We start from the raw sequence: 22,580 nt of genomic DNA on the forward strand, positions 1-22,580 counted from the left end.
CTTTAAGGCCAATAACTCTTAGATTTGACCTTTTGAATTTATTTTCTAGATCTTGTAGATAGATGTGCTTCACTCTTCTCTTTTTTCTTTTGTCTCCTCTGGCTGTGTATTTTCAAATAGCCTGTCTTGAACCTCCTGGGTTCAAGGTGTTCTGCCTCAGCCTCCCGAGTAGCTGGGATTACAGGCGTATGCCACCATGCCCAGCTAATTTTTGTGTTTTTAGTAGAGACAGGGTTTCGCCGTGTTGGCCAGGCTGGTTTCGAACTCCTGACCTCAGGTGACCTCAGGTGATACACCCACCTCGGCCTCCCAAAGTGCTGGGATTACAGGCGTGAGCCACTGCACCTGACCATTTGGTTCCATTTTTAAAGGGATTGGGGAAGGGAGATGATGAACCATGCCACTCCAAGGAGATTTAGTTCTAAGACTATTGTTAATTATTGGGAAAGAAAGAGAACCAAGGGAAATAAAACCTCAGTAAGAAGACTATTGTTCTTTTCATAAAATCAAATGTTTTTAAAAGCCTAATTTTATTAGCATTTGGTGCTTGGACCATTCTCTTGAAAATGCTGAAGAAAGAGACCTATGATAGTCTTAGTTTTTGTATCCTGATTCTGTCCTTTTGACCATTCCTTAATTTCCTTTTCAGGTTTCTCTTATAATTTGATTAGCCTAACTGCTTTCTTCCCTGTAGTTCAGTTGCAGTTCTAGCTCTGGGAGTCCCCCCTACCCCAACACACACACAATGTTAGCTTATGTATTTTAAATGCTTCTCAATATGTTTATATGGGTAAAGATGTCCCATAAACATCCCTAATTTCCCAGATTACCATCTTCATCTTTCTCTTCAAATTCAATTTTTTTAGTCCATTTCATAAATGATTGTACCATTGTATCCTCTCAGTGCTTCAAACTATTTCTTCCTGTATCTTAAATCTATTTAGTTATAGAATCTTATTTCTATCTCTAAAATAAAATATTTTTAGAAATCTGTCACTCTTTTCAGTCTGACTTTTACTATCTCAGGTCATGCCTTTGTGATTTTTGTCCCAAATGCCTTAAATAATTTTAAAAGTAGTGGTGCTAAATAGTGTTTACCTATTTTGTACCCCAAATCCCCCAATCCATAGTCCATGCTCCATTCATTTTTACTTTCCTTAAATGCACACTTGAGATTTTATCTTTCCCCAGGTGTATTTAAGTCTTTAGTTGTATTTCATGCTCCCAGAATAAAAGATTAACTCCTAGAATGGGCATTCATGATCTAGCCATATTCTCTATGTATTTTTGCTCCACCCTTTTAAAACTACTCATGTTCCTGAACGTATCATACTTTTCCTTATTTCCATGTTGTTGCACAAGGTGGTGTCTGTTTCTGTGATTTTCTTTCCTGCTTCTTGTATGATTGACAGAATCCTTCTCCTTCTTTAGGACTCTACTTAGAAATCGTTTGTAATGTGTCCCTTTTCCTTTCATTGTGAGGCATGTTAACCCTACCCTTTCCATAGTTTTAAAGTTGTACCTATCCCTTATTTTATAATTGTTTATTGCTGTCCCTCTTTCTCACCATCACCACAAGATTCCTTGAGAATGCTGTTTTCCTTTATTCATCTTTGAACCTTGAGTCGCTAGCACAATAATTTGAACATAAATATTAGTTAAAGAATGAAAGAAAGGGAGAGGGAAGGAAGAGGATTGTTATGTTGACCAAATTATATGCATAGGATAAAATGAAATATATATAGATTTAAATAGGCAAGTAAGACCAATTTATGACACCTGGTTTAAGCCACATACATATCCGCAAGGCATAGGAGCAAAGAACACCTTGATTGATAATCCCAATAAACTATATGTGATTGTGAGGCAGTGGGCATGAGTCTGGGTTCTGTCAGGTTGTCCTGTGTAGAACTGGTGGAAGCCCACACAGAACTGGAACAAGAAACAATTTAGGCTTACCTGGAGAGTTAGGGTTGCCTGGGACAAGGGGAAAGGAATGCTACAGAGTATTATCTACTTTGACACAGGAAAAATGACACAGCAAAAGGCTCTTCATAAAAGATAAAGCAGTTGTTTTTAGAATATATACTTGTTGGGGATACTAACTTCATGGGCTACAATGTTGAAACAAGTAGGGTTTTAAGTCATCAAATATGAGGAGTTTCATCTATAGCAAAATGTTAATATTGATTAATAAAACTTCCTTTTCTTCTCCCTCCTTTTTTGTTGATTCTACAATGTCCCCATTGATTCTATATTATTTATATAATCCAAATAAAGACTAAAGGAATAGCATACATAAAATAGTATTACCCTGAAATATTGGAAACTAGTCCAGAAAACAGTTTTACCTGTCATTAGTAATCACAGTGTGTCTTTTATTGAGTAATATTTGGAGTATTCTTGGATTTGAAGCATACTTTACAATAACTACTTCTGGATGAAATGGAGCTACACTTTGTAATAACTGCTTGGAAAATTAAAGACAGATATAATAATATATTTATACATTTATTCAACAGATTTTGTATTTTTTAAGTGCCAGTCACTGTGCTTGGCATTGGATGTAATTTGAACAATAGAAATGGTCTCTGATATGAGCTTGCATTCCATCTGAGGAGGTAATAAGTAAGCAAAAAATTACATTATTATAAATGTTAATTAATAACAAACAAGGTAATGTGATATAAAAGAATGGGAAAACCTAATCTGATAGGGTGTTAAGAGACAGGGCTCTCTGAAGAGATCATAGAGAAGTGATCTAACCTGAAGGGACAGCAAAGAATTTGATATATTGAAGGGTAGCTGGAGTGTGGTCAACAGGGAGAGTGCCACCAGATGAGAATTCAGAGAGAGGCAAGAATCAGCTTGTATACAGCTTTGTAGGCTATGGTGAGAAGTTTGGATTTAATTTAAAGTAGATTGGTAAAGCAGTGTTTAGGCAGAAGAATAACTTAATCTGATTTATCCTCTAAGTGCATAAAATCTGTAGATGTCTACATATATTTTGTGAAGGTCTTTTTTTTTTTTTTTTTTTTGAGATGGAGTCTCACTCTGTCACCCAGGCTCAAGTGCAGTGGTGCAATCTCATGTCACAGCAACATCTGCCTCCAGAGTTCAAGTGATACTCCTGCCTCAGCCTCCCAAGTAGCTGGGACTACAGGCGTATACCACCATGCCTGACTAATTTTTGTATTTTTAGTAGAGACAGTGTATCACCATTTTGGCCAGGCTGGTCTCGAACTCCTAGACTCAAGTGATCTTCCCACCTCGGCCTCCCAAAGTGCTGGGATTACAGATGTGACCTGCTGTGCCCAACCTTAAGTTTTTATTATAAAATTAATTATATCTTTAGTAAATAGGTTTTGGAATATTAAAATATGGAAAGCAGAAGAAAAATAACTCACCACCAAATCACAAACCACTTGAAATTTTTTAAAACATATATCTTTCTAGGTTTTTATTCTACTGATATTTATTTGACCTTTATTAAATCGTATTTAAAATCTCTGTTAATGTCACAAGAATGTTATCATTATCACATATTCTTCACAACTATCTTTAAAAGACTACTACCATTTTGTTACATGGCTAACACCACAGTTTGTTGAACCAGTCCTCAGTTTTGGACCTTTAGATGGTTCTATGGGAAATTTTTAATATGAAGCAATTTATTTCCTTAGCATAGATTTCTGGAAATGGAATTAGTAAAACGGTATTAACTTTATAGATGCACCATTTATTAAATAGGGAATCTTTTTCCCATTGCTTGTTTTTGTTGGGTTTGTTGAAGATCAGATGGTTGTACATGTGTAGTGCCATTTCTGAGGCCTCTGTTCTGTTCCAAGGGTTTATATATTTGTTTTGGTACCAGTACCAGGCTGTTTTAGTTACTGTAGCCTTGTAGTATAGTTTGGAGTCAGGTAGCGTGATGCCTCCAGCTTTGTTTGTTTTGCTTCAGATTGTCTTGGCTATATGGGTCATGTGAACTTTAAAGTAGTTTTTTTCCAATTCTGCGAAGAAAGTCAGTGGTAGCTTAATGGGAATAGCATTGAGTGTGTAAATTACTTTGGGCAGTATGGCCATTTTCGATATTGATTCTTCCTGTCCATGAGCATGAAATTTTTTTCCATTTGTTTGTGTCCTCTCTTATTTCCTTGAGCAGTGGTTTGTAGTTCTCCTTGAAGAGGTCCTTCATGTCCTTTGTAAGTTGTATTCCTAGCCATATGCAGAAAACAGAAACGTGACCTCTTCCTTACACCTTATACAAAAATTAACTCAAGATGGATTAAAGACTTAGATGTAAAACCCAAAATCATAAAAACCCTAGAAGAAAACGTAGGCAATACCATTCAGGATGAAGGCATGGGCAAAGACTTCATGACTAAAACACCAAAAGCAATGGCAACAAAAGCCAAAATCAACAAATGGGATCTAATCAAACTAAAGAACTTCTGCACAGCAAAAGAAACTATCATCAGAGTGAACAAGCAGCCTACAGAATGGGAGCAATTTTTTGCAATCTACTCATCTGACAAAGGTCTAATATTCAGAATCTACAAGGAACTTAAACACATTCACAAGATAAAAAATAAATAACCCCATCAAAAAGTGGGCAAAGGATACGAACAGACACTTCTCAAAAGAAGACATTTATGTGGCCAAAAAGCATATGAAAAAAAGTTCATCATCATTGGTCATTAGAGAAATGCAAATCAAAACCACAATGAGATACCATCTCACACCAGTTAGAATGGCGATCATTAAAGTCAGGAAACAACAGATGCTGGCGAGGCTGTGGAGAAATAGGAACGCTTTTACACAGTTGGCGGGAGTGTAAATTAGTTCAACCATTGTGGACGACAGTGTGGCGATTCCTCAAGGATCTAGAACCAGAAATACTATTTGACCTAGCAATCCCATTACTGGGTATATACCCAAAGGATTATAAATCATTCTACTATAAAGACACATGCACACATATGTTTATTGCAGCACTATTTACAATAGGAAAGACTTGTAACCCATCCAAATGCCCATCAGTGACAGACTGGATTAAGAAAATGTGGCCCATATACACCATGGAATACTATGCAGCCCCCAAAAGAATGAGTTCATGTCCTTTTCAGGGATATGAATGAAGCTGGAAGCCATCATTCTGAACAAACTAACACAGGAACAGAAAACCAAACGCCGCATGTTCTCACTCATAAGTGGGAGTTGAAAAATGAGAACACATAGACACGGAGGACAACATCACACACCAGCACCTGTTGGGAGGTGGGGGGCAATGGGAGAGAGAGCATTAGGACAAATACCTAATGCATGCAGGGCTTAAGACCTACATGATGGGTTGATAGGTGCAGCAGACCACCATGGCACATGTATACCTATGTAACAAACCTGCATGTTTTGCACATGTATCCCACAACTTGAAGTAAAATAAAAAAAAAAAAAAAAAGAAGTTCTGAGCTTTTCATTGTCAAAGCTGTCTATAATTACCTTTATTATTTTAGTAGTTTATATTGTGATTATAAAGTCAGAGGACAACTTTGGAACATCTTAAAGTATTAATTACTGACTCATGGTTTGAGGTTACCATTACATCTTCCTGGTGGATTTTGTGACAAATGAGAAATAAGACACATAAGTCAGATAGAAGGAGATAAAATGTTAACTTAGGCCGAGCACTGTGATTCATGCCTATAATCTCAGCACTTTGGGAGGCTGAGGTGGAAGGATCACTTGAGCTCAGGAGTTAAACACCAGCCTGGGCAACAACATAGTGAAACATTGTCTCTGCAAAAAATATAAAATAAAAATAGCCGGGTATGGTGGCACCCCTGAGCCTGAGGTGGGAGGATCACTTGAAGATGGGAGATTGAGGCTACAGTGAGCTGTGATCATGCCACTACACTCCAGCCTGGGCAACCGAGTGAGACCCTGCTTCAAAAAAGTAACGAAAGGAACTCTTCTGTTTTTACCAACATATTTACCCTTTGTTCTTCATTCCTTCTCTAGAATTAAGTTTATATCTAGTATAATTTCCTTTCAATCTAAAGCATTTGTCTTATAGTTTATTGTAGCACAAATTTTCTGAAGACAAATTCTCTCTGTCATTTTATTTTTATTTTGTCTTCATCTTTGAAGGACATTTTCAATGGGTATAGAAATCTAGGTTGACTTCTTTAACATTTAAAAAATTCTGTTATTTTCTGGCCACCATTATTTCTGATGAGAAATTATCCTTATCGTGATTTCCTTATATGTATTGTGTCTTTTTTTTTTTCTTCTGGATGATTTAAAAATTTTTTCTGTGTTTGGTTTTCTGCTATTTGATGATGATGTATCTAGATCTGGTTTCTTTGTATTTATTCTTCTTGGGGTTTGCTGAGCTTTTGTAATCTATTGGTTGATATCAGTTTGGGAAATAGTTTTTCACCTCTGATATTATATTTTTAAAAATCTAATATTTTCATTTCACTCTTTTTTATACTTTCTCTCTGCTAATATTTCCCTTCAATTCAAACATATTATCTACCCTTTTTAATTATTTGACATGTATATTATTATTAGAGTTGTTTTAAAGTCCTTGTTTGATAATTCCAATATCTGGGCCACTTCTGGGACTGGTGTATTGATTGTTTCCTCTTTTTATAATGAGTCATTTCTTCTGGCTTTTTTATATTTCACAGTAGTTTTTAATGTAATGTCAAATGTTGTATATAAAGAGAATGGAGCCTATAATAAATAATGTTTATGTCCACAAAAATACATGCCTCTTCTTTTGTCATGACATTTGTATAGTTTCGTTGGGTCTGGTCTTTGGCTTTTATTCCATACTTAAGCTATATCTTATTCTTTAAAAATTTATATTAAGTTTACTACAGGACCCTGTGTTTTTTGAGAGCAAGATTAGGATCTTTGTTTTTGTGTGGTTTGTAGTTTCTGCTTAGTTTTCCTGATACACCTTCAGAATTCCACATGCCTTGTTCACTTGTGCCTTAAGGTGGTATCTCTCTTAGTGCTTCTTTCTTTCTGCCAGACACAGATTGCCCTTCCTGGTACTCAGTTTAAGGTTTAGAGTGCGCGTGAGATTTCTTTTCATTCTCCTGCTTTGCATTCAGACTTTATTCGTATCTATGGGCCTGCACTTCAGCGGGGGTCTTTCTCATCTCTCCAGCCCTGCTTCTTGTCATTCTCATGAACAATTGATCGACACCTGTGGAAAATAGATGGCAAGTGGGTGGGATCCCCTGTGTCTAGAGTTCTCAGTGATTCTAAACTATCATGCGTCCCCCAACTGGGTCTTTTGACATTTTTTTAAAAGTGCGGTTATTTTCTTCTTATCAACTTTCTTCTCCTTATCCTACTCTGCCAAGAATTATAGCCACTATTCATTTCTTCTCTCCTATAAGAGACCTTTGACTTTTATAGTTTTTATTCATTGGATTCCCTTAGGAACTCTGCTCTGATGAATGTTGAAAAGCTTTGATAGATTACATGGCTCATTGTTGTTGCTACAATGGGATAGAATTCTCTTGCAATTTTCTACATCCTACGAGAAGAGGAAGTAATGAGCTACCATACGCACATACCATACATGTATGTATTGTACCATACGTACATAAGCTGCAAATCTTATGATTGATTTATACTAAATTTGACAATTCTCCTGGATAAAGTTGCTAGTAGTTGGCAGCTCATCACTGCTCTTTCATTTGTTAGTTTCTGATTCCACTCTTGCCTTTATACGTTACCCTTGTTTTTGAAGTAGTGATTCTTTCTTTTTTTTTTTTCTTTTTTTTTTTTTTTTTATTATTATTATTATTATTATTATACTTTAGGTTTTATGGTACATGTGTGCAATGTGCAGGTAAGTTACATATGTATACATGTGCCATGCTGGTGCGCTGCACCCACCAACTCGTCATCTAGCATTAGGTATATCTCCCAATGCTATCCCTCCCCCCTCCCCCCACCCCACAACAGTCCCCAGAGTGTGATGTTCCCCTTCCTGTGTCCATGTGTTCTCATTGTTCAATTCCCACCTATGAGTGAGAATATGCGGTGTTTGGTTTTTTGTTCTTGCGATAGTTTACTGAGAATGATGATTTCCAATTTCATCCATGTCCCTACAAAGGATGTGAACTCATCATTTTTTATGGCTGCATAGTATTCCATGGTGTATATGTGCCACATTTTCTTAATCCAGTCTATCATTGTTGGACATTTGGGTTGGTTCCAAGTCTTTGCTATTGTGAATAATGCCGCAATAAACATACGTGTGCATGTGTCTTTATAGCAGCATGATTCAAGGACTTCATGTCTAAAACACCAAAAGCAATGGCAACAAAAGCCAAAATTGACAAATGGGATCTAATTAAACTCAAGAGCTTCTGCACAGCAAAAGAAACTACCATCAGAGTGAACAGGCAACCTACAAAATGGGAGAAAATTTTCGCAACCTACTCATCTGACAAAGGGCTAATATCCAGAATCTACAATGAACTCCAACAAATTTACAAGAAAAAAACAAACAACCCCATCAAAAAGTGGGCGAAGGACATGAACAGACACTTCTCAAAAGAAGACATTTATGCAGCCAAAAAACACATGAAAAAATGCTCACCATCACTGGCCATCAGAGAAATGCAAATCAAAACCACAATGAGATACCATCTCACACCAGTTAGAATGGCAATCATTAAAAAGTCAGGAAACAACAGGTGCTGGAGAGGATGTGGAGAAATAGGAACACTTTTACACTGTTGGTGGGACTGTAAACTAGTTCAACCCTTGTGGAAGTCAGTGTGGCGATTCCTCAGGGATTTAGAACTAGAAATTCCATTCGACCCAGCCATCCCATTACTGGGTATATACCCAAAGGATTCTTTCTTTTATTTTTGTTGTTTCCTTAACTGTTTAGCCAAAATTATCCAAATTATTCTTAAAGAATTAGAGTAGCACATAATTTCTTAGGAACTATACAAATCTACAAATTTCTTTACTATAGCTGCTGAGTAGAAAAATAGTGAGTTTTAACAACTTAGATGTAAATTAATATGTTTGTGTTTTTTTGTCTCATTCATTGATTTAAGAAAAAACACAGGATACTTTTTCCTAATATAACTTGATATATTATAGGACAGTCTCGTTGGCTGGTGAGCTTCTATAGCTGCCAAGAGGCATATATGTTTAATTTTAATACTGTGCAACTTTGGTCTCTAACTCTTATTTCAGCTCTCATTCTTCAGCATAGGATGTAACTGCAAATGTCAGTGGCACCCTGATTTAACTAATGGGTGAAGCCTGAGTAGAATGTGGATAAGTGAGCCATTTGGGCAGTGAGGAGAGCAGTAAACCACACTTTTCTCATTAGTTGTCTCCCAGGCTAAAATTAAACAGAATAAAATACTGCCAAATTTTAGTGATCTATGGTGGATCTGGTCTGTGTCAACTCAATATCAAATTAATTGCCCAGATATTTATATGTTAGAACTTGTGTGCTATTTTTAAAGGTTGGTATCTTGTGAATTGAGTATATGATGAAAATCTCTCTCTAAATTAAAAAGAACATTATCTCTAAATTGTAATTTCAGCCAAATTGGTGTTAAATCAATGAATTACCCTCTTTTATCATCTATAACATTCATAAATTTTAAGGCTGGCTGTAAGTCATGAGGTCATTTTTGGTATAATGTAATCATATAACTTACATAGGTTGGTGAAGTATTTTTAACTTCTTAATTATAATAAAATAAGACCTTCAAGTTTAATTTTCCATTTGAAAATATTTATTACATTTGTTTTCTGTTTTCTGTCTCTAAAATCTCAAATAAAATGGTGTCCCAATCACATGTTGAGAATTTGTTTGAAAATTCATTGAACACGTTTAGTTTTAGACATATCTGAAAAGACTTTTATAATAATTTGTACAATATGGAGGATATCTGTAATTTCTTAACATAGTTGCATCTTGTCCAGTTTGCATACATTTAAATTTATATGCCATTTTGTTTACTAGGTTTTGAAATTTTTTCATCATAATTAAAAAATATATAGTATATAATATGGCCTGTACTTAGATGCATAATCTAAAAGAACATAATCCTGAGTTATTTAAAAAATCAACTCAATATCTTTTTTCTTTCTTTACTGTTTTTTCAATGTAACATTAGGTACGTACAAAAATAGGTAACATATATGTAAGTATTGAATTAAAATTATATAATGAATATCATTTACTATTGGTTGAGAAGTTGGTCATAAATTTATTTGCTTTTATAAATTCTTTCCTCAGGTGATCTATCTTTTTGAGTACTTTTCTGATCTTCTCTTTATCTTCACTTGTTTACAACTTCTTTTTCTGCTTAGTGTAGATTTATTTTAATTATCCAGTTTGGGGTTTATTGGGCCTCCTAGATTTAAGGTTTATTATCTTTCAACATTTCTGTAAAATACTCAGCCATTACCTTTTTTTAAAACCATATTGCCTCTTCCCCATTCTCTATTATCTCTCTTGAGTCCAATAAGACATATGCTATGTCTTCTCACTCAGACCTCTCTATCTCTAACTTCATTTTAAAAGTTTCATTATTTTTCAATCTGGGGTTACATCCTAAACTATCTTGTTATGTATCTTCCATTTCCTTAATTCTCTCTTCAACTGCATCTACTGTGCTTTTTAACATGTTCAGTGACTTTTGTACTTCAACAATTTGTCATTTGTATGATTTTCATTTTTCTTTAAAATCTACTTGTTGCTGATGCTTTCTCTTAGTTTATCTTCATGATTTCATAAATGTGTTTTTAAACATTTTATACATTATCGGGGGAACCAGCCCCTGATAATTCAATGTAGGTTCTTTTCTATTTTCCCTAAATAAAATAAACCAGTTTATTTCTCAACTGGTCTGAGAAATAAAGGGAAAGGGTACAAAAGAGAGAAATATTAAAGCTGGGTGTCCAGGGGAGACATCACATGTTGGCAGGTTCTGTGAGATGCCCCCTGAGCTGTAAAACCAGCAAGTCTTTATTAGCAGTTTTCAAAGGGGAGGGAGTGTATGAATAGGGTGTGGGTCACAGAGATCACATGATTTAAGGGCAACAAAAGATCACAAGGCAGAAGGTCAGGGTGAGATCACAAGGTTAGGGCGAAACTAGAATTACTAATGAAGTTCCGTGTACCGCTGTGCACACATTGTCATTGATAAACATCTTAACAGGGTTCAAGAGGAGAGAACCAGTCTGACTAGAATTCGCCAGGTTGGAATTTCCTAATCCTAGCAAGCCTGGAGATGCTGCAGGAGGCCAGGGCGTGTTTCATCTCTTACCTGCAACTGCATAAGGCGGACACCCCCAGAGCGGCCATTTTAGAGGCCCCCCACGGGAATGCATTCTTTTCCCAAGGCTGTTAATTATTAATATTCCTTACTGGGGAAATAATTCAGCGATATTTCTCTTACCCGTTTTCGGTAATAAGAGAAATATGTCTCTGTCCTGCCCGGCCCACAGGCAGCCAGACTTTAAGGCTATCTCTCTTGTTCCCTGAAAATCGCTGTTTTCCTGTTCTTAAGGTGCCCAGATTTCATATTATTCAAACTCACTTGCTTTACAAACAATTAGTGCAGTTAAAGCAATCATCACAGAGTCCTGAAGTGACATACATCCTCAGCTTATGAAGATGATGGGATTAAGAGATTAAAGTAAAGACAGGCATAGGAAATTATAAGAGTATTGATTGGGGAATAATAAATGTCCATGAAATCTTCACAATTTATGTTCAGAGATTGCAGTAAAGACAGGCGTAAGAAATTATAAAAGTATTAATTTGGAGAACTAACAAATGTCCATGAAATCTTCACAATTTATGTTCTTCTGTCACAATTTCAGCAGGTCCTTCCATTTGGGGTCCCTGACTTCCCGCAACAGTACATAGCTGTTTTATATTCTATATTCTAATACCTTCAGTGCTTGAGGATCTAAATGTTTTATTCATTAATATTTTTGACTCTTATTAACAGTGGTTTGTTTTCTGCACTGCTTGCTGATTTTTTTATTATGGGAAACATAAATGACAGATCATAATTTGTGGGTGTCACATAACAATGAATTTGAGACTTTCTCAGAGAGACAACTTTTTTTCTGCTTTTTTCTCGTGTCTAGAGCTAAGGTCCCCAACCTCTGGGCCATGGACCAGTTCCAGTCCATGGCCTGTTACGAACTGGGCCACACAAAAGGAGGTGAGCAGCAGGCAAGCAAGCATTACCACCTGAGCTCTGCCTACTGTCAGATCATTGGCAGCATTAGATTCTCAAAGGAACGCAAACCCTATTATGAATTGTGCATACAAGAGATGTAGGTTGTGCATGCTTTTTATGAGAATTGAATTAATGCGGGATGATCTGAGGTGGAATAGTTTCATCCTGAAACCATTCCTCCACCCCCCAAATCTGTGGAAAAATTGTCTTCCACGAAACCAGTTCCTGGTGCCAAAAAGACTGGGGACTGTTGGTCTTCACAAGAAAGTCTAAGGCTCATCTATCTCTCTTTCCTGGTGTCCCAAGTTTCAGAGTCCCAGTTACGTTTTTTTTTGGTGGGGGGGGGCAACAGAACTCATTTGTTAATGTTTCCTTTTCTAGCTGTAACTAGTTTCACAAATTTTCAGGAATTATTTTGGTGTTTACTTCCATATTTTAAAATAACATAGCTTTTCTTGGTTTTTCCTGAATATTCATTTTGGAGCATTATTTATTGACTTCTTACTGTGGAAAATAATAATTGGCTTTCACTTTCTCCAACCTTCATCACATGTTCTTATTTGCTCATACTCCCAATATTATTATATCCTAAATTTGATTGATTAAATTGTTTATTCATTATTTCAGAATTTATATCATTCCATTTATTAACACTATTCACCTCACAGTTGTGTTGTATCTTATGATTAGCTATTCTTTCCTTTACAACATTTGATTTCCTTGTATTTAATAATTGTGTTTCGTTGTTACTAAGCTTTCTGTGTACCTGTGACTAATTCACTGTTGTAAGCCTTGGAATTCCCATCACTTTTCTTCTCAGTTAGATCTTTTGTCTTCTGAATCCAAAGTCTTCTTTCTTCGTGTAATTCACTTTTCTTTTGGTGAATGCTTTCTTTATTGTATTATATATGGTATTTATGTGATATTAGTTATAGAACAAATTACAGTACAAGGGGCTCATTTGACAGAAAGGAATTCATAGTAATTTAAATCTAATTTTAATTTTATTTATCTACGTAGGTTTTAGGAAGATCTTTTAACCCTTGAGATTGAATTATATATTCCTGAACTTAAATAAACCTTTTAAATTCTCTAAATCTTGTTCAGTTAATTGCTTTAAAATCAAAAGGTCTTAATAAACAATTTTTCATATTGGGGGAAAATTCTCTTTCTTACATAGTAACTTTTTTGGGAGAATGAGTTGTTATAAAATAAGAATACAATGCAAATTAAATCTTGCTGTATATATCTTACTACTTTATTCTTGTTAGTCTGTGGAGATGACAGTCTTTGCTGTAGTAGAGCTGCTAGACTTGTTTGAAAACTGGATATCATATTGGGAAAGTCCTATTTATTTCTCTTAATATAGTATTTTTATGCCTTTATTCTGTGTATAAGTGATACTTGGGAAGTAGAAGAATTTAGGTCCTTATGAGAAATTTGCAATCTATGAAAGTAAGAAATATATGTTAAATTATATATTAAATTGGATTTTCAGTTGACTTTAATTATGACTCCCATTTTGCAATCATCTTGTGTTTAGCTTTTCTGTGTCTTTCTTTTCTGACAACTGCTTGAGTGAATCATTGCTCAACAGTACACATATTGGTCCTTGGGAGGGCACATTGTTTTTGTTGTCTGAGCATGCTGCCTAAGGATTTATACTGGTTCTGGGCCCATGGGAAAAATAGAACTATATGGTAGAATAGGAGTATACATGGCAAATTTTGGTTATTTGAAGATTCTGTGGAAAGCTTTGAAAAAAGGATAAATTTCTTTTTCTCTTACTTTTTCTCCTTCATCCTTTTATCTGTCTTTTTATGTATCAGTTTTCATAGGGCTTGTTATTAATACTAATTTTCCTGATTTAAGTAATCTATAACATTATAGAACAAATGTACTATTTTCAGTTATCCTGAGAACCAGCTATGGTTTATTCTGACATATACTTTTTTTAGCCCCCTACCATCAGGCAGATACTTTTTCATTCTTTTTTTTAAAAAAAAAAAGATTGTTATTTTAGATTCAGGGATACAAGTGCATGTTTATAATATAGGTAAGCTTGTGTCATGGGGATTTGTTGTGCAGATTATCTTACCACCCAGGTACTAAAAAATAAACCAATGGTTATTTTTTTGTGATCCTCTCCCTTCTCCCACCCTTCACCCTTCACCCTCTGATAGGCCTCAATGTCTGTTTTTCTCCTCTATGTGTCCATGTGTTCTCATCATTTAGCTGCCACTAATAAGTGAGAACATGTGGTATTTTGTTTTCTGTTCCTGCATTAGTTGGCTAAGGATAATGGCCTCCAGCTTTATCCATGTTCCTGCAAAGGACATGATCTTGTTCTTTCTTATGGCCGCATAGTATTCCATGGTGTATACGTAACACATTTCCATTATCCAGTCTGCCATTGATGGGCATTTAGGTTGATTCCATGTCTTTGCTATTGTGAATAGTGCTGCAGGGAACATACGTTTGCATGTGTCTTTATGGTAGAATCATTTATATGGTTTTGGGTATATACCTTGTAATGGCATGGCTGGATTGAATTGCAGTTCTGTTTTTAGCTCTTTGAGGAATCGCCACACTGTTTTCCACAATGGTTGAACTAATTTACACTTCCACCAACAGTGTATAAGTATTGCCTTTTCACCACAATCTCACCAACATCTGTTATTTTTTGCCGTTTTAATAATAACTGTTCTATCTGGTGTGAGATGGCATCTCATTGGGGTTTTGATTTGCATTTCTGTAATGATCAATGATGTTGAGCTTTTTTTCATATGCTTGTTGGCCATATGTATATCTTCTTTTGAAAAGTGTCTGTTCATGTCCTTTGCCCACTTTTTAATGGACTTGCTTTTTTTTTCTTGTAGATTTCTTTATGTTCCTTATAGATGCTGGATATTAGACCTTGGTCAGATGCAGAGTTTGCAAAAATTTTCTCCCATTCTGGCATTTTCTCCCATGCCATTCCCATTATGGCATTGTCATCATGAAATCTTTGCCTGTTCCTGTGTCCAGAATGGTTGTCTACATTGTCTTCTAGGATATTTATAGTTTTGGGTTTTTATTTAAGTCTTTGATCCATCTTGGGTTGATTTTTGTATATGGTCTAAGGAAGAGGTCCAGTTTCAATTATCTGCTTATAGGTAGCCAATTCCAGCACCATTTATTGCATAGGGAATCCTTTTCCCCATTGCCTGTTTTTTTCAGGTTTGCTGAAGATAAGATAGTTGTAGGTGTGTGGTCTTTTTTCTTGGCTGTCTATTCTGTTCCATTGGTTTATGTGTCTGTTTTTGTAAAGGTGTCATGCTGTTTTGGTTACTATAGTCTTGTAGTATAGATTGAAATTGGGTAATATGATGCCTCCAGCTTTGTTCTTTTAGATTAGGATTGCCTTGACTACTCAAGTTCTTTTTTCATTTCATATGAATTTTAAAATAGTTTTTCTAGTTCTGTGAAGAGTGTCATTGGTAGTTTGATACGAACAACATTGAATCTGTAAATTGCTTTGCACAGAATGGCCCTTTTAATGATATTGATTCTTCCTATCCATGAGCATGGAATGTTTTTCCATTTGTTTCTGTCATCTCTTTGAGCATGTTTTATAGTTCTCATCGTAGGGATCTTTCACCTCCCTGGTTAACTGTCTTCCTAAGTATTTGATTCTTTTTTTGGCAAATGTGAATGGATTGCATTCCTGATTTGGCTCTCAACTTGACAGTTGTTAGTGTATAGGAATGCTAATGATTTTTGTATGTTGAATTTGTATCGTAAGACTTCACTGAAGTTCTTTATCAGCTTAAGGAGTTTCTAGGCCAAAACTATGGGATTTTCTAGATACATATTTTCATGTTGTCTGCAAAGATAGTTTGGCTTCCTCTCTTCCTATCTGGATAGCCTTTATTTCTTTCTCTTTCCTGATTGCTCTGGCCAGGATTTCCAGTACTGTGTCTAATAGCAGTGGTGAGAGAGGGCATCTTGTTTTGTGCCAGTTTTCAAGGGTAATGCATCAGCTTTTCCCCATTCAGTATGATGGCATATTTCCTATATGCTACACGTATAGCTGATAACAAAATTGACAAATATCCCTTCCCTTATGTTTCATATATCCTAGTGGAGGTAATAATATTTGTATTAAAATATATGTACAATTACAGAAACTTATTTACAGATGTATATAACCTGCACATAAATTGAGAATTGTATACTCTGCTTTAGGTAAGTTCTATTTGAACTACTTTTCATCAGAAAGGGACAAAAATAGGTTAGTTAGTTGATTGGAATTGCAGCCTGTTACACTTCCACTTTGTGTTTTATGTCAGAATGTTGGCCTGCATTTAATCTAGGCTGCCCTTTCTCTTTGCTTTTGAACATTAAAAGTTGTAATTTTTAATGATTTTTTGAATGATTATAATACCTTCTTTCAAATCATGAATCAATTTTTTAATATAATGAAAAAGTTATTTAGGAATATTTTACCTAAAGTATTCCATTTTCAGGGCCAATATAAAAATTGTTCTTTGCCTAAAAAGTTGAGCTTATTATTATATTTTATGGACAAATGTACTTTTAATGAGATGTAATTCACTTTCCATACAATTATTTTATATTGTGTGATTCAGTGGTTTATAGTATATTCACCAGGTTGTACAATCATTTTCTAATTTCAGAATATTTTTATCACTTTCAAACCACATAGCTCTTAGCAGTTATTTCTACTCTCCCCTCTCACAGGCCCTGGTAACCACAAATCTACTTTTTGTCTCTATGTTTTTGCCTCTTCTGGCAATTTCATATAAGTGGAATTCTAAAATATATGTTTTCTTTGTCAGGCTTATTTCACTTAATATAATGTTTTCGAGATTCATCAATGCTGTAGCACGTATCAGTACTTCATTTCTTTTTATGGATGAATACTTTTCCATTGTATGGAAATACCCCATTTTGTTTATTCATCAACTCATGGAAATTTATATTGATTTCACTTTTTGGCTGTTACGAATTATGCTGATATGAGCATTTGAATACAAGTTTTTGTGTGGGCATAAGTTTTTGGTGCCCACATTTCCTCAAAAAGACATATAGTTACAGTATGACCCAGTTATGCCATAGTATTTTCCAAAGTGGGTGTACCAGTTTACATTCCTACCAGCAGTGTATCAGGGTTTGCATTCCTCCCCATCCTTTCCAACGCTTGTTACTGTTTGTCTATTATGTCATAGCTATCCTACGTGGTGTAAAGTGATAAATAGCTTATTGTTTTTTATGAGGAATTATATAACAATTTAAAAATCTTGTCTTTTAGGTGCTGTACTTCTTTGCAGTATACAAGGACTAGCAGTTAATATTGACCCAATCTTATATACGTGGCTCATCTATCAGCCTCAGAAACGAACAGGTAGACATATGCAACAGGTAAGAGATTTTTAAATAATTTTTTCTCTTAACAAATATTTTTCTTATTCATTTAGTAGAATTATATATGTCTTTTGATGGATTCTTTTTTAACAAATGTACTAGATTTCCTTTGTCTCTCCACTTTACCCCTTTCAAACAATTCTGTTCCCTTATTTTTGTATGAGAAATTGCATGTCAATATAAAATTTCTTTGATTATTAAAGGGGCTTTCTGTACAATGGCTTACAAAACAGAAGCTAGTTTAGGAGTCCTATTTCACCAGTCTTCATTCTTTCATAGTGTCTACATGCCCATTCTCACGGTGTGCAATACATAAGAATTGCTCAGTAAATGATGTTGGCTTGTTTGTTTGTTTCTTTTGTTTTGAGACACAGTTTCACTCTGCCTCCCAGGCTGAAGTGCAGTGGCGTGATCTTGGCCCACTCCCTGGTTCAAGTGATTCTCTCGGGACTACCTCCCGAGTTCAAGTGATTCTCGTGCCTCAACCTCCCAAGTAGCTGGGATTACAGGCATGTGCCACCATGCCCAGCTAATTTTTGTAGTTTTAGTAGAGACAGGGTTTCATCTGTTGGCCAGGCTGGTCTTGAACTCCTGACCTCAAGTGATGCACCCACCTCAGCCTCCCAAAGTGCTGGGATTGCAGGTATGAGCCACGGCGCCTGACCAGCTTTTATTTTTATCTCTACATTTCCTTGTCATATTTAGGTTTTTTCAACAAACATGCATTGAATACCTAATCTTGGGATTGGGATGGTTGGTGCAAAAAAGGTTGGAATATGCATTTGTTTAAAAAGGTATAAATTACAAAGTAGTAAGTAGGCAATTATAGTTTCTAGAATACTTAAACATAATTCTGACAGTTTTATTATTTTCATTTTAAAGACGAAGAAACTGATGCTTATTGAGATTCATTTACGTATAGTCACATGGCTTTAAGTAAATGACAGAACTAAGAATTTTTGAGGCCAAATTTGTGCTTTATTGAATTATAATTTCCCATCAACTTAAGTATAATTTTGCAATATCCTATTTGGAGTAGTTTTGTATCCTTTTTCTGAAGTAACTTCAAGCTAGTTGATGGGAGAAGAATACACAATTTCATAATTATGTAAGAATTAAAAAGTTTAACAAAAAAGTACTATCTAAGGAGCACCTTTTAAAGGTTTTTCTTCACTTTGTCCTAATTTTTTTTGAAACTTCTGCCATACCTGTCCCCATTTTTCCTTTTAATGAGTAGTTACAGAATATAAGGCAATATGCTATACACCATGGCCACAGAAATAAAAGTCATAGGTGAGAATATCCCTCCCTCTGAGAGTATTTAGTGTATTTGAGAATCTTAAGGGTTATAGTAATGCCATTTTTAGTAATTAACTATGTATATGTATGTCCAGGATTATGTGAAAACAAGAGGAATAGTTCTCACAACCAGGGTAGTGTGTGAAAAGGAGGAATTAACAACTAAGCTGAGTATTCTAGGAGTGAGACAGACAGAGAAGGTTGTTTTAGACTGAACTGTTTGAGCAAAGGCAAAGAAGATGCAAAAGCATGGCAAGAAAGAGACTTCAGTGGTTCCAAAATGGAGTCAAGTGTTCTTGTAGAGACTAGGAGAAATTGGAAAACAATTTCTGAAAAAAAAATTTGAATTTGTAGTCTTAGGTATTTGAGACTTCATTTTAAAGGGTAAAGACGAGCTATAGGAAATTGGTATAAACAGAGCTGGATTTTAGAAAGTATACTCTAGCAGAATATAGAGAATGGGTGATACAGAAGTTAGACTAATGGCAGTAACCAGTTGGGAAAAATTTTCATTGTAAATTCTTGATTGGTTATTCTCTAAGTAATACAGTTATTTCCAGTGTACCATAGATATCCCTGAAGGTCAAGTAGAGTGTTCTAGCAGCTTAAGTAGATTAGATATTCATTTCATTGATACCAAGCATATTCAAATATTTTGATTTTTAACTTTTTAAAAAATTATAACTTTTAAAATGAATATACAATCACGTGCCCCTTAATGACGGGGATACATTCTGAGAAATGCATCATTAGGCAATTTTGTTGTTGTGCAAACATCATAGAGTGTACTTATACAAACCTAGATGGTATGGCCTGCTAGACATCTGGGCTATAACCCATCTGTGCTATAGCCTATTGCTCCTAGGGTACAAACCTGTACAGAGTGTTACTGTATTGAATACCTTAGGCAAATGTAACACAAAGGTAAGTATTTGTATGTCTAAACATAGAAAAGGTATAGTAAAAATATGCCATTATAATCTTATGGAACCACCATCATGTATGCAGTCCATTGTTGACTGAAACATTGTTATGTGGCACATAATTATAGGTATATTTTTCTAATTCAGAAATAATGGCCTTATTTAGAAGCTAAACTACTTGCAATACCAATACTTTGGGAGGCAAGGTGGGAGAATTGCTTGAGCCCAGGAGTTCAAGACCAGCCTGGGGAACATAGTGAGACTCTGTCTTTACAGAAAATAAAAATTAGCTCTGCGTGGTGGTGCAGGCCTATAGTCCCAGCTACACTGGAGGCTAAAGCAGGAGGATTGTTTGTGCCTGGGAGGTGGAGGCTGTAGTGAACAATGATCACACCACTGTACTCCAGCCTGGGCAAAAGGGCAAGACCCCATCTCTAAAAATAATAAGAATAAAAGGTAAACTAACAAATACCATAACCCCACTCATTCAGAGTTACAAATAATGTTGGAGTATATGTCTCCATAGCTAAATCTTTGCATTCGTCTTTGTTGACTTAGAATATATTTTTACAAGTGTAATTAGTAGCACTAGGCAAGTATTTTGCATTTTAGAAACATATTTTAAGACTTTTGTTGTATCACCAAATTGCTTCCAAAATTGGTATACAATTTGCATTTTCTTTTTCCTTTTTCCTTTTTCTTTTTTTCCCCACAGGGTCTTGCTCTGTTGCCCAGGCTGAAGTGCAGTGCTGTGTGATCACAGGTCACTGCAGCCTTAACTTCGTGGGCTCAAGTGATCCTCTTTTCTAAGCCTTCTGAGTAGCAGGGACCACAGGCACCCACCACCATGCCTGGCTAATTAAAAAAATTTTTTTTTTGTAGAGGTAGTGTCTCACTATATTGCCCCGGCTGGTCTAAAACTCCTAGGCTCAAGTGATCTACCCACCTAAGCCTCCCAAGGTGCTGAGATTACAGGCATGAGCCCCATGTCCAGCCCAGTTTACATTTTGAATAGCAATTGATAGCATTATTATTTTACTACAGTTTGGCATACTTAAAAATATACTTTAAAAAATGTTCTTAATCTACTATTTTACTCTTGAATGTTCCCCCTGCCCCACCCCACCATGGAAAATTGAGAGAATTGCATAGTTGAGCCGTATGTTTCCATACCCAGGTTCAATATTTATCAAGTCATGACCACTCATCCTTTTAAAATCTGTTAGGTGAAAAAAAATGCCGATATACAGTATTGGTGAAAATGTAGAGAATGATTACTGTTGTTGTGAGTGAAAATTTGATAAATTTGTCAGTATCTAATAAAATTGAAAATTAGCGAACTTATAACCCCAAACTTCTACTTCTTGATGTAGGTATGCTCTTAGAGTGAAATTCATGTAAATAAGGAATACTGTGTAAGACTGCTGTTGCGTATTCATTACAATAATGCGAAAATTTGAAAACCTAAATGAAAATCTGTAAGACGGTTGATAAAGTATGAAATATTCACATGGTATAACATTTATTAAAAATAGACCTTAGTATGGATGTCTCAAAAATTATAGTTGATACAAAAGCAATTTCCCAATGATGTATGCAATGTGAGAGGGCTTATATATATTTTTCTAAAGCTGCCCTTAATGTGTGTCTGTAAGTGAATGCAGGTGTAAAAATTAAGTTGAAGGATTTGTACTAATATCATAATAATGGTTGACTCTGGGAGGAAAGGGCAGTAGGTTGGCAGTCAAAGGGGATTTTAGTTTTATCTATAATACTTTTTTTTTAAAAACAAATATGATAAACTGTTAATAGCCATTAATTATTGGTCATAATAGGTATGTTGTATTCTTTGTAACCCTCTAGTATTTTTTTAATTTGTTAAATTAATAATTAGTGAAAGATGGTTACGTTTTATAGGATGCATCTATGAAAAGCTTTAGGTATTTTGGGATTATGGGACATTTTTGGGTTAAAGATAGAGCAGATCTGAGACTAGATTGCAACTGAAATTTGAGGAGAGCTATAGTACCAGAAGGAAAAAGAATGTAAGCAGGGTAATAGGAAGTTGTTAAAAATGAATACTGCTTATTTTGATGTTTTTGACCAAGGTAGCCATATTTCTAGAATAGTGGAGGAAATCACTGGTCTTACTCCTTATTTGGTATCACTTAATGCCTGACATGCAGCATCTTTATTAGCAGTCATTCACAAATATAGGTATTTTGTATACAGCTATGTACAAGGCATACAGGAGCCTTACTCTTATGTTAGAAAGTGGTTTTGTTTGGCCTTGGCCTTTTAATTCTTGCCTGTGTGAAAATACACTCAGAGTTGACCGGGCGCAGTGGCTCATGCCTAAAATCCCAGCACTTTGGGAAGCTGAGGCAGGTGGATCATGAGGTCAGGAGTTCAGGATCAGCCTGGCCAAGATGGTGAAACCCTATCTCTAATAAAAATACAAAAATTAGCTGGGCGTGGTGGCAGGTGCCTGTAATCCCAGCTACTCGGGAGGCTGAGGCAGGAGAATGGCTTGAACCCAGAGGGCAGAGGTTGCAGTGAACCAAGATTGCACCACTGCACTCCAGCCTGGGAGACAGAGCGAGACTGTCTCAAAAAGAAAAAAAAAGATACACTCAGAGCTTTAGCTGCCCAAAGGTATTTTTTGTTT

At 35.5% G+C, this 22,580-nt stretch overlaps 1 protein-coding gene across 19 annotated transcripts in view; it reads left to right on the forward strand.

Annotated features, from left to right (window-relative positions):
- Window positions 1–22,580, forward strand: part of VPS13B (vacuolar protein sorting 13 homolog B) — a 916,166-nt gene that overhangs the window by 382,830 nt on the left and 510,756 nt on the right. For all 19 annotated transcript variants that reach the window (XR_008509424.2, XM_054519206.2, XM_054519208.2 and 16 more), the window contains one exon: window positions 17,578–17,687. Coding sequence is in view for 18 of the 19 variants with exons in the window: in XM_054519206.2 (XP_054375181.2) it covers window positions 17,578–17,687 (110 nt within the window). In the remaining variant the exon portion in view is untranslated. The remainder of the gene's footprint in view (window positions 1–17,577; window positions 17,688–22,580) is intronic.

Source organism: Pongo abelii, chromosome 7 (genome assembly GCF_028885655.2).
Source record: "Pongo abelii isolate AG06213 chromosome 7, NHGRI_mPonAbe1-v2.0_pri, whole genome shotgun sequence".
Classification (NCBI taxonomy): domain Eukaryota; kingdom Metazoa; phylum Chordata; class Mammalia; order Primates; family Hominidae; genus Pongo; species Pongo abelii.